General features: G+C 39.5%; 1 protein-coding gene across 5 annotated transcripts in view; it reads left to right on the top strand.

The window, feature by feature from the left end:
* IFT43 (intraflagellar transport 43) overlaps nt 1–12,226 on the top strand; it is a 145,225-nt gene that overhangs the window by 53,653 nt on the left and 79,346 nt on the right. For all 5 annotated transcript variants that reach the window (XM_085870149.1, XM_085870151.1, XM_085870150.1 and 2 more), the window contains exon 4: nt 11,375–11,418. In XM_085870149.1, coding sequence (XP_085726275.1) covers nt 11,375–11,418 — 44 coding nt within the window. The remainder of the gene's footprint in view (nt 1–11,374; nt 11,419–12,226) is intronic.

Genomic DNA, 12,226 nt, shown 5'->3' with positions numbered 1-12,226 from the left:
CATTATGATGTAGTAAAGAGTACCACACATGTGAAAGAGGAAGATGAAGCATTATAAGAGATCGTTTTTATTATTATTATTATTATTATTATTATTATTGTTATTGTTTGAGAGAGTTTTCATCAGATTATGTCATGGAAGTGTTGCAGAAAAAATCGTCAGGTGAATGGTGAAATTGGATCGGTAAACACAGGGGGTGTAAATAAATCACGTGGTTACAGGAGAAGCACTTAGCTATGGGAGGTGTTTAGTCAAAAGTGAAATTATTTATTTTAAATAAGGATTGCGTAACATTTGGAAAAGGGAAGGTTGAAGTAAAATCGTGGAAGTGTGTGGTGAATTTGGAACGGTAAACGCAGTATGAAGCTGCTGGGTCAATGAAAAGGACCAGGAAGAGTAGAGAGAGACACGTGGTTACAGGAGGTGTAGAGATCGAAAGGATACAAGGAAGGTTATTATTTTTTGATGTATTTTTGAAGAACAGGTAAGATTCGGGAATGGAAGGTTGTAGGAAGAAATCGTGAAGGTAATGGGGAGAGAGGGTCAGCTCAGTAGAATAAAGATGGTGTGCCGGCAGGAGGAAGAAGAAGAAGAATAAGGGTTGAGACTCATGAGTGTGCAAGGAGAAAGGTAGTTTTTTGTTTTTTTTTTGTTTTTTGGGGGATTTAAGACAAGAAATAGAGTGTTTAGTTGGGAGACATCGACACTGATTGTCGACATTGTTTGGGAGACATCGACATTGTTTATGTAAGATCGACACTGATTGGTTCCTCAGTTATGATGTCAATGGTAATCTGAGCCCCCATTGGTTCGCTCACAGTCATCAGTATCTCTGGCTCTGATTAGCTGTCACGGAGTAAAGAGTGATGACCCACCATTCACTCCAATGCCTTGGAGGGAGGGGGGATGTGATTTCCCCAAAGCTGATGACTCACCATTTGCATGGATCTTGGACAGCGTCAGAGCAACAGCTCTGATGTTTCTATGTTGAAAGAGAATGAGAGAATGTACAAATTCCTTTTGACGACATAACATAGGGTTCATGGAAAGGATGAAGGTTGCTTCCAACAAACGAAGATGTAAAACACTCTGACCTGGGCTCAATATATTGAACATATCTGCATTGTACTGGTCTGCACAGATGTGTTTGGAAACTATGTGCCGTGCAATGGCAGAAGAACAAGAAACGGCCGACAGTCCTTGAACGTTCCTACCTGCTGGCACTTGTGTCCTTACCTTCAAGTTATTTTCTCGAATCGCCAGAGGGAAATGCTGTTTGATATGATCAGCCAAACTCTGGGTTGTACGGCCCATGTACTGAGCTTCACATCAGCACTTAAACTCATAGATAACATTGCTGAATTGTTAGGTGGGCAGAACATCCTTGTTAACTGACATAAGCAAATGGTGAGAGGTAAAGATAACTTGTGGTTGTACAGCGAGGTATGTGTTTGATATCGTATGTTTGATTTGTTCTTCAAACCTTGATGATCGTCCTTTCCACGGCATCCTGACATCGACTAGACATTTCATTTCTCAGCACCAACCTTGTGATCCTTTGTCATATTTAGAAATTTGTGCACATATTTCTTAATTATATACTCCAGGTAACCATTCTCACCAAATATATTCATAATTCTCCATTTCAGCAGGAAGATTACAAGGTGAGCAAATCCTCTGAGCCCTGTTCACAAGGATGTTGATTTTTAGCTCACCTGGAACTTAGTTCCAGGGAGTTTATGGGATGATACGTCGTCAGTCCGTCCGTCTGACTGTCCGTCCAAAAATGCTTTCAACTTCTTCTCTAAAACTACACAGGATTTCGATGAAACTTTACCACAACGTTCATCACCATCACTGAATCAAATTTTGATTATGGCATTTAAAAAAATGTGATGGTCTGATGGGGTCCACGGAGGGAGTGTACATGGGATTTGCTCCCCCCCCCCCAAGATAAATTTGCTTTCTTCTCAAAAACTACACACACAATTCAAAAGAAACTTGACCACCACCTTCATCACCCATGATGTACTAAAGCTTGTTCATCACATTAAAAAAATTGGGGCCTCAGGGATTCTACGTGGGGTTTGCCCCTCAAAATATGTATTTTCTTTCTTCTCCGAAGCTACACACACAATTTCGATAAAATTTTACCACAGCCTTCATCACCCATGATGTACCAAAGTTTGTTTATGCCATTAAAAAAATTTGAGGTCTAAAGGGGTCAAAAACAAAGTTTGTTCATGGCATGAAAAATAAAATTCCTACCGAATTACTTTCTTCCCCGTTACATATTTTGTGGGTCACCCATGCCTACCAGTGCTTCCCTGGTTATCTTATCCAGCCTCTACCAGGTGAGCGCCCAGTGGTATTGCCCCTATGTTTACATTCTTTAATGAGTGATTATGAGTAGCGTAATTGTGTTAATAAATTTGTGTTAATAAATGATTGTAAATTAATTATATTCGTGAAGCATCTTAAATATGCATCAATGTTACATTTGTGGGTGGAGTCAGGGCAGCTGTCCAACCAATCAGTGGGAATTTTTTTACACACACACACACACACACACACACACACACACACACACACACACACACACACACACACACACACACACACACACACACACACACACACACACACACACACACACACATTATTATATAAGATTAAAATATAACATTATTATAATATTGAAGTATACACAGTATTAAAAAGAGCACTCAAAATACGTGACATTGGATTTCCAATTTTTTCTGTAACTAAAAATCCTTATGTGTTGGGTTAATTCTGATTTCAGATTCAAAATCGGCAGACTCAAATTAGACTAAAACACACACTTTTACCTCAGTCACAAATTTGTTGTTGTTCAGTGTTATCCTGGTCCAATTTTGGAACTCTTCAGCTTCCAAGATCTTTTCACTTCATTCTTGAGATCTTTTTATTTTGTAATTTTATTGATTTCTGCTTTATTTAGACCAAAATCAATGGGTACTGAAACCTAAATTGACAATGCTTTATTTTCCTTTTTGTATCTGAGTAATATGTCGTGTCGTCGTGCTTTGTTTTCTGTGTTCACGCTGGATGGGATCATCAGGTCGTACGTGAGCATTATATCTTTGTTTTCAATGATTGTTGAGCTTTTGGTTCATGTTTCCATGACTTCTCTGGAACTATAATATTTAAATTTCTGCAGATGTGCCAGTGGATTACTCTACATATCTTGTTGTGCATTTGTATGTGCAGCTGTTCTGACGACATGAGTTTTTTTTGACATCCTGATAAGAGGTGACTGTGCTTTCTGTTGCTATATACCTTGCAGAACCTACACCTCTCTGATTGATTCAGTCCCACCATCTTTTTAAAGCCGATGGTGTAGTGTCCTTGGTGTTGGGCATTTATAATGATTTGTTCTCCATCCCAATTGAGCTCACCTCTTCTTCACCATTCCAGTGATCCTATTTCTATCCCCAATCTATCCAACCTTTTTTTTTTATAATCAGAACATTGAAGACGCACCATCAGGGGCACTTCATAGTTATATTTCTCGCAGTTGTCACTATATATACAGGGTGGGGGCAGAGAAATGGGCGATTTTTAAAACTCGGTAATTAAATAAACATTTTGTATTTTCTAAATTACAAATATGCCATCTTCAAGTACATAGCATGCCATTGATTTCTTGAAGATCACATCCTCGAAGTGACCTCCGTTTCTGCACAGGCATTTCTCTAATCTTCCATGCATGTTTCCCATGACGCGGCATAGCATCTCCAAATAAATTCCGGCAATTTTTTAACAATCTTTCTTTCAGCTCTTCAATATTGTGCGTGCGATGGGTGTACACTTTGCTTTTTAAGTGCCCCCATAAAAAAGTCACATGCTGACAGGTCTGGGGATCTTGGAGGTCAAGTTATGTCACTATTCCTGCAGATGATGTGGTTATAAAAAAGTAGTCGTACGGCGGCCATTGACACTCTGGCGGAATGAGACGATGTGTCATCTTGTTGAAAATAACTGGCCTCATTAACTTGAGGAAACTGAGTTGCTAGTTACCTTCGCAAACTTTGTTGCGAAGGTTATGTTTTGATCGCTGTGTATTTCTTTATTTATTTGTGAATATGTGTGTTTGTTTGTTTGTTATTCGCATAACTCCAAAAGTATTGAACTGAATCGCAGCAAATTTGGTGGGATGATTGGTTATTATCCAAGGACCATTTGATTAGATTTTGGGAGCGATCGGGTCAAAGGTCAAGGTCATGAAAAGGTCAAAATCATCTTTTTACCATAGCGCGGTCAATTTGTATCCAATTTGCATGCAACTAATGCCAAAATGTTCAGAATTCAATGCCCCATCTTGTGATATGTGACATGACACAATGACGTAATAACCCTTATTAGCGGTTGGGAGTCAAAGGTCAGGCGGGGTCACGACATTGCAAAATGTGCAGTTTTAGTCATAACACGGTCAATTCTTATCCGATTTGCATGAAACCAACACCAAAATGTTGACTGTTCTGTTCCCCACACTCTAATACCAATTACAAAATTAAGAGTACAAAGGTCAAGGTCGAGGTCATGAAAAGGTCAAAATCGTCATTTTGCCATAGTGCGGTCGATGTTTATCCAATTTGCATGCAACCAATGCCAAAATGTTGTGAATTCAATGCCCAATCTTGTGATATACAATATGACACAATGACGTCATTACCTTTGTTAGCGGTTTGGGTCAAAGGTCAGGGGGGTCAACGACCTTTATTATCATAACGCGGTCAATTCTTATACAATTTGCATGTAAGTAGATTCAAAATGTTTAGAATTCAATTCCCTATCCTGTGATGTGTAATATTTGATTTCTTATAATGTGACCAGTTGTCATCAGATTGACTTGACACCAAAACCCAAAAAGGTCAGGAGTTCATACAGAAATTGTACAATGTACGCGAATCAGTGTCAAACAGCAGGAAATTTAATGTTTTTAAGCCAAGCTGTTGGCATCTGATGGCAGATGTGTTATGGGATTAAATACCCTCACAATCAACGGTTTCTGGGGGGGGGGGGCAAAATGTAGCGTTGGCGAAGGTATGCGCTCTACTGAGTGCCCGTTCTAGTTGATCAGTCAAAAAAGTTGCGATCATGTTGGCATAGTGGAGATCGGTTTATATAATCTCCCGTTTCTCTGCCCCACCCTGTATATTTGTTGATATTTTGTCTTTTTTGCAATCATCAGGGCTGTATTTGTTGGTGTTTCAGTTTAGTGTGTGACATTCTATTCGTACCTGTTTTTGGAAGGTTTTTGCAAGGCGAGTGAGAGATACCTTTTCTAGTTTGTTGTCTTCATGCAGGTATACAAATTGTATTTGGTAATTTGTTGAACTTTTCACTTACTCTGCTAATCCTACAGTCGTCGGTCTGTGTACTTGATTGAGTTCCTTCAGGCTGCCACCTCCTTCTTTCCTCAAGTGTGTCGATGGAGGTGGATACTTTAAGACGTGTGTGTGTGTGTGTGTGTGTGTGTGTGTGTGTGTGTGTGTGTGTGTGTGTGTGTGTGTGTGTGTGTGTGTGTGTGTGTGTGTGTGTGTGTGTGTGTGTGTGTGTGTGTAAATGATTGTCATGTCCATATGCGTGTTTCAGAAGTTATGTGTGTGCATGTATATGTATGTATGTGTGTATGTGTGTAAGCATGAAAGTTGTTATTGTTAGCTGCTCTCTTCACACGTGGGTGGGTTTCAGGATATGGAACAGAGACCTACTAGGTCTCAAACTATCTGTGTGTGCATGTGTGTGTACGCACGCGTGTGCGCTTTTGAAATTTCTTCTTACATTAGGGATGTTAGGTGAAAATAGGCAGAGTGGCCTACATCATTGGATGTACGTACATCATAATACTTCCACATGCATCATTGGATTATCAAGTCCCATTATATTTTTTTCATAATAATGAACTCTAAACAATATATTATGTATTCACACTTGCAAAAACAATTTTCTGTTGTAAACAAATTGTGTTGTTCAGTGAAAACGTTCACATTTTTAGGGTTAATTTATTTGGCAAATTCCAAAACTTGTTGAATTTGACAAAGCAGGTTGCCTCTAAAAGTCAGAGGCACACATTGTCTCTCGTGGACAGGCGTTCCAGCACAGCCCCTACATCCAGCAGAAATCCGTGCCTGTCAGCACACCTGATGCAGCAGCCGATAAGCCTCAGATGGACTCTTATTGATTAAATGTCGAAAATGTCTGTGCAGGTCTCCTTTGGCTTTAAGTTAGGTTTTTCCACAAGATTCATATTAACCATTTTGTCCTGCTAATGAAGCCATTAAAACAGAAACAGCACTGTCCATGACTGGTTAAATATTTAAATGTTAATTTGTGAAATACCATGTGGCTATTGCACACTTGGATGATATGTCCATTTCAGTGCTCATTGGAGATTCCACTTGAATTGATGATTCATTATGGTTGAAGTTTTTGGTTTACGAGCGCCAGTCAGAGTGACCACTATATTCGTTGTCTGTGTGTCTGTCTGTGTGTCTGTCTGTCCAGAGCATAACTCCGTGGACTTTGATCTGATCTTGATGAAACTTGGTTATGTGTTCGATATCAATGTCGAGTTGTGTTTTCCTGGATGAGGGCGTGCTACGCCCATTGTGGGCGGAGCCACACCCCAAAAATACCCATTTTTAGGGGGTAGTCGGATTAAAAATCTATCAGCTGATTAAAAATCAGCCATATTGTCAAAAATTTCCAGCCGGATCTTATGAAAACTGTCGGAGAAGATAGACTTTGAATGAACCCTGGTCGAAAACAATAAAAAAACGAAGTTCGTTATATCTCAGAGACTATGAGTCAGATATGCATGAAACTGGTATGGTAGGTTCATGGTATGTCCTAGTTATGTGTGAGAAAGAACCGTTGCTATGGACCCCTCCGTTGCCGAGCAACGGCCGAAAAACCTCTAAATGTGGGGGTATTTTAACGAAAAAAACAATCTGCAGCATTAACCCTTGAAGGTGGAATCATTCATTTTCTTGTGCTTTATCATCAGGTTATTCCCCTTCGAACGGGCCCATCGCGTCAGGTTCTATTGGGTAGGCGACTACCCATGTCCGCCTTCCGGCTTGTTTGTTACTTGACAAAATCGAAGATTTTGTCAAGTATGTTGGTCTGTTCCGTTTGTTACTTGACGAAATCTTCGATTTTTGTCAAGTATGTTGGTCTGCTCCGTTTGTTTGTTATCTTGCCAAAACGAAGTTTTTGCTAGATATGTTAGTCAGCTTGTATGTTTTTTTTTTTTGTTTTTTTTTTGTCTGTAATCACGTATAAAAAATTCTGCAGAGCACAGTTATCATTGGAAATTTTTGTAACTTCGCATATCAGAGGCCTATAGAGGTCCCTTTCAGCGCATAAAATTTTGAAGGTCAAGGTCAAAGGTCAAGCTCACTTTGTCGCAAATCAGGGGAGTCGACGAAACCCTTATTTTTTGAGTAATTTTGATCGGATAGTCTTCAAACTTCATGGGAATATAGTTCATGGTCTGGCGCTCAGCTGATTAATTTTTGGTGGCGATTGGCCTTGACCTTCATGGTTAGCGCCTCAGGTCAAACATATTTGACCCCAAGGTCAAATTTTCAAGTTTTAAGAACCATATCGTCTAGTACCTCAAATTGAACACCTCGATGAGTGCTTTCTAGATATGTCAAGCTTGAGACATTATGACATCATTTGGTGACGTTATGAGGCAAACGCATATTTTTCATGGTTACTCTGTAGAACGATTCTCATCGGAATCTCTTGTAGGCAGATATTCCTCAAGGAGTCGCTCATGGTGGAGAGCAGCTCTGTTCACCTCAGTGTGACCTTAAAGAAGTCACACGTGGTCACCTTTTGGCAAGATACGGGTCACCCGGGGTCACCCTGCGGGTGACATTGGTTTATTATCTTGCCAAAACGAAGTTTTTGCAAGATATGTTAGTCAGCTTGTATGTTTTTTTGTTTTTTTTGTCTGTAATCACGTATAAAACAATTCTGCAGAGCACAGTTATCATTGGAAATTTTTGTAACTTCGCATATCAGAGGTCTATAGAGGTCCCTTTCAGTGCACAAAATTTTGAAGGTCAAGGTCAAAGGTCAAGGTCACTTTGTCGCAAATCAGGGGAGTCGACAAAACCCTTATTTTTTGAGTAATTTTGATCGGATCGTCTTCAAACTTCATGGGAATATAGTTCATGGTCTGGCGCTCAGCTGATTAATTTTTGGTGGCGATTGGCCTTGACCTTCATATGTTTTCTTTTTTTTTAATTTTTTTTTTTTTGGTCTGTAATCACGTATAAATCACTCTGCAGAGCACAGTTATCATTGGAAATTTTTGTAACTTCGCATATCAGAGGCCGATAGAGGTACCTTTCAGCGCATAAAATTTTGAAGGTCAAGGTCAAAGGTCAAGGTCACTTTGTCGCAAAACAGGGGAGTCGACGAAACCCTTATTTTTTGAGTAATTTTGATTTGATCGTCTTCAAACTTCATGGGAATATAGTTCATGGTCTGGCACTCAGCTGATTAATTTTTGGTGGCGATTGGCCTTGACCTTCATGATTAGCACCTGAGGTCAAACATATTTGACCCCAAGGTCAAATTTTCAAGTTTTAGGAACCATATCTTGGAGTTCCTCAAATTGAACACCTCGATGAGTGCTTTCTAGATATGTCAAGCTTGAGACATTATGACGTCATTTGGTGACGTTATGAGGCAAACGCATATTTTTCATGGTTACTCTGTAGAAAGATTCTCATCGGAATCTCTCGTAGGTAGATATTCCTCAAGGAGTCGCTCCTGGTGGATAGCAGCTCTGTTCACCTCAGTGTGACCTTAAAGAAGTCACACGTGGTCACCTTTTGGCAAGATGGTTTATTATTTATTTTTGTCCCCCACCCTCCACCAAAATCGAAGATGAGAGACATTAATATGAGCTCTGTCCAACTGACTGACCAACCGATCCATGTACTTTTGTGTTTGCGATATTCCAAAAACCATTGAACATTTAGCTTTCATATTGCAGATATATATTCCGAATGACATTATCTCAACCTGATTCGATGCTAGCTATGATTGGCTGAATTTTGTTGCCATGGCATCCATCTTTGTAACTCACCTTGTGTAAGCGATATTTCAAAATCGTTCAATATATTACACAGATGTATGTATTCTTCATACCACTCAAAAGGTGGGGGACCTAGAGTATCAGCTCCTTGTTTTACTTACCCTTGCACAGAGTATGGAAATTAAACCTCCATTTAGTATTTACTAGCATAACCCTCGCTCTGCGTGACATGTTGGGGTGGGTGTGTTTGAGAAAGGAACTGATGCAGAGTATCAGTAGTAATTTTACTTTAATGCAGTAAGTGGAATACGATTTCACTGTTTCAGAACCATTTTATTTACTTTTTTTTGTACCATGCACCTCATATGGTCTTTGAGATAATGTAAGCCGAATATCACGATACTCGAGCGCAGAACAAAGTCGAAGATAGCGCGACACGAAACCACAAACTCGGAAATAATATATAAGATTATTTATATCTATTTTTCAATTACCTCCAAAGGTGGAAGGAGGTTATGTTTTCACCCTTCTGTCTGTCTGTCTGTTTGTCGGCAAGATATCTTAAAAAGTTGTGGACGGATTCGGACAGCATTTAGTGGATGTGTTGGGTGTGTGACAAGGATGAATTGATTTGATTTTGGTTAAGATCTGGATCGAGATCGAGATCCAGATCCGAGAATTTTTTAAGTAATTCTTCACCAAGGAGCGATAGGGCCAAAACAATATATAGCATGATATCTCAAAAGGTTATGGACAGATACAGACAAAACTTGGTAGGCAGGTTGGGTGTGTGACAAGGACCAATTGATTCGATTTCGGTGAAGATCCAGATCCGATAATTTTTTGAGTGATTTTTGCACCATTGAGATGGGGTGAAAACGATACATAACTTGATATTTCAAAAAAAATTGTGGACGGATTATGACAAAACTTGGTGGATGAGTTAGTAGGTGACAAGAACAAGCCGATTAGGTTCAGTGGGATACAAAACATAAACTGTTTAGCCATGCGGTGGAATGCGCTCTACCGAGTACCGTACTAGTTCTATGTTGTTTCATAGTTATTTTGAATATCACCTGTACTGTAAGTGTAAAGGTGTTTCCACTGCAAGATACTGTACGCTTTGTGGGACTCAGCCTCCTTCAGCCATTTAAATCTTTTGTACATTATGTGGCTTTTGCTGAAGGAAATAAATGTCATATTGATTGGTTGATTGCTAATTTAACCAGCTTTACCATATACTTTGATTTTGGTCTAAAATGCAGGTTTTTCCTTTGGCCTAGTGAATGGATGTTTTTTTTGTTTTGTTTTTTCAAATAAAAAGGTGTTTCTCAACAGTGAAACAGTGCTGCCCAAGACTGGTGTTAATGTGACCAAGTTTAAATTTGTGACTACTGCACAGACATTGATCCTTTTAGGTGGTGGTCAATGGTAATGTCCTGTGGAAATCTCTCACTGGATTAATGATTAATGTTGGTTTAACTTTCTCCTGTTTGCAATATTTATTCCATGTCAGTGATAAATCCACGAATTTTGCGAATTATATTACAAAGGTTGGCAATGCATTTGCATTTGTTGATTTTTCTCTCCTTTTATTGTTGTTGTATTTCATTTCATTATTCGTCTTTGCTTGTGTTGCATCATCCTCTTGCTGTTTCTGAATGTCGATTAATCTCTTTCTTTTTGCCAGTGAAGGTATTTGTATTTCCGTTACCCTTGATGTCACGGTGTGAGTCAACTGTATAACTGTCCATCTGGCTCACTGTAGTGGGTTTGTATGAAATACACTGTCATCCCTAAGTCAACCATTTGGTACACAAGTACGCTGTCATTTGCCAAGACTAGTATTCGTTGTTATATCAAGTGGCTTTATTTTGCTGATGATGAACCTTTCATGTGAAATGGGTTAATTATGGGCTGATATTCTGTATGTACACTTTGATCAGCATGATAACTATCTGGTATGCCCTATTTCTAAGTTGCTGTCTGGTGATGTGTCATATTTCTGACTTTTATTCACTTGCTTTGTAGAAAAACAAGCTTTAGGAAGAAAAATTGGTCTGGGAGTAGTTTTCCATTAACGATGTTGATGTAAACATTTGTAATGTGGCCAGTGAAAGTTTTCTTCGAATGATTGCCCTTACATGTAATAATTAATATACTAACTTTAATAAAAGGCCAAGTAAATTCATACAATAAGTAAATTCATTCCTCTAATTCAGTAATAATTTGTTCATGCCTATCGTTATCCTTCCCTTTGTGTTTTTTCAGTCATCATTTGAAGCCTTTGACAACTTCAGAATTGGATGATGATGGTAAGTTTTCTGGTGTGGTATTATATTAGAATGAAAATCATCTGGCGGATAGGCCAGGGATGAATTCATTAGTCATTAGTTATTTCCTTAAATCGATGTCTTTAGTTAGATGTTTTTTATCACTGTAAATAGGAACTGATTGAGTCAATCATGTAGAAAACATCCCTCCCCCCCACACTTGTCTTCCTTCACCCCTCCCCTTCATCCTTCTCAATTCTTAAACCCTCTCTGATAAATTGTCCATTGGATGCTTTGTTTGCACCGTGTCCAATGAACTTTGAATGGTGATGGAATTTGCCAGAACCAATGGTTTTGTAGTGGAAGATAGATGTGTGCACATGCCGTTTTGAACAAGTGGCCTATGGGATTCAAACTTGGTCCCTTTCAGACCTCACCAGCCAATGAGGAAGTGGAGTAATGTAGGGTTGGCAGCTCGAAGTGGCTCAATGGATATTCAGTATGTTATTCAGCTTGGTTCAAGAGACAGCTCAGATCTTGGTGCAGAGACATTCTAGCCTGCGGGTTTCGCCATGTATGGAGGATAGCTGCACACTGTTCCACAAATGGGAGCAACATTGGCTAGATCCCTCAGATCAAGGTGCAGAGATGTTCAAGCCCACAGGTTTCACCACATACAGAGGACAGCTATGGGACACCCAGAGGACAACTGCACACTCTTCCATAAAGGGAGCAACATTGGCTGGATCCCAAACCTCCCAGGTTACGCTTTCTGTGACCAAGCCCATGCAACCCACCTTGGGCCCGCCATGTGTAGGGAAACGGCCTCCTGCATATTGGACCAAAACTA

This window comes from Eptatretus burgeri, chromosome 2, assembly GCF_056783735.1.
Source record: "Eptatretus burgeri isolate ZD-2024b chromosome 2, Ebu_testis_v1, whole genome shotgun sequence".
Taxonomy (NCBI): Eukaryota; Metazoa; Chordata; class Myxini; order Myxiniformes; family Myxinidae; genus Eptatretus; species Eptatretus burgeri.
The sequence above is the reverse complement of the archived record's forward strand: the minus strand, read 5'-3'. Positions and strand labels throughout refer to the sequence as shown.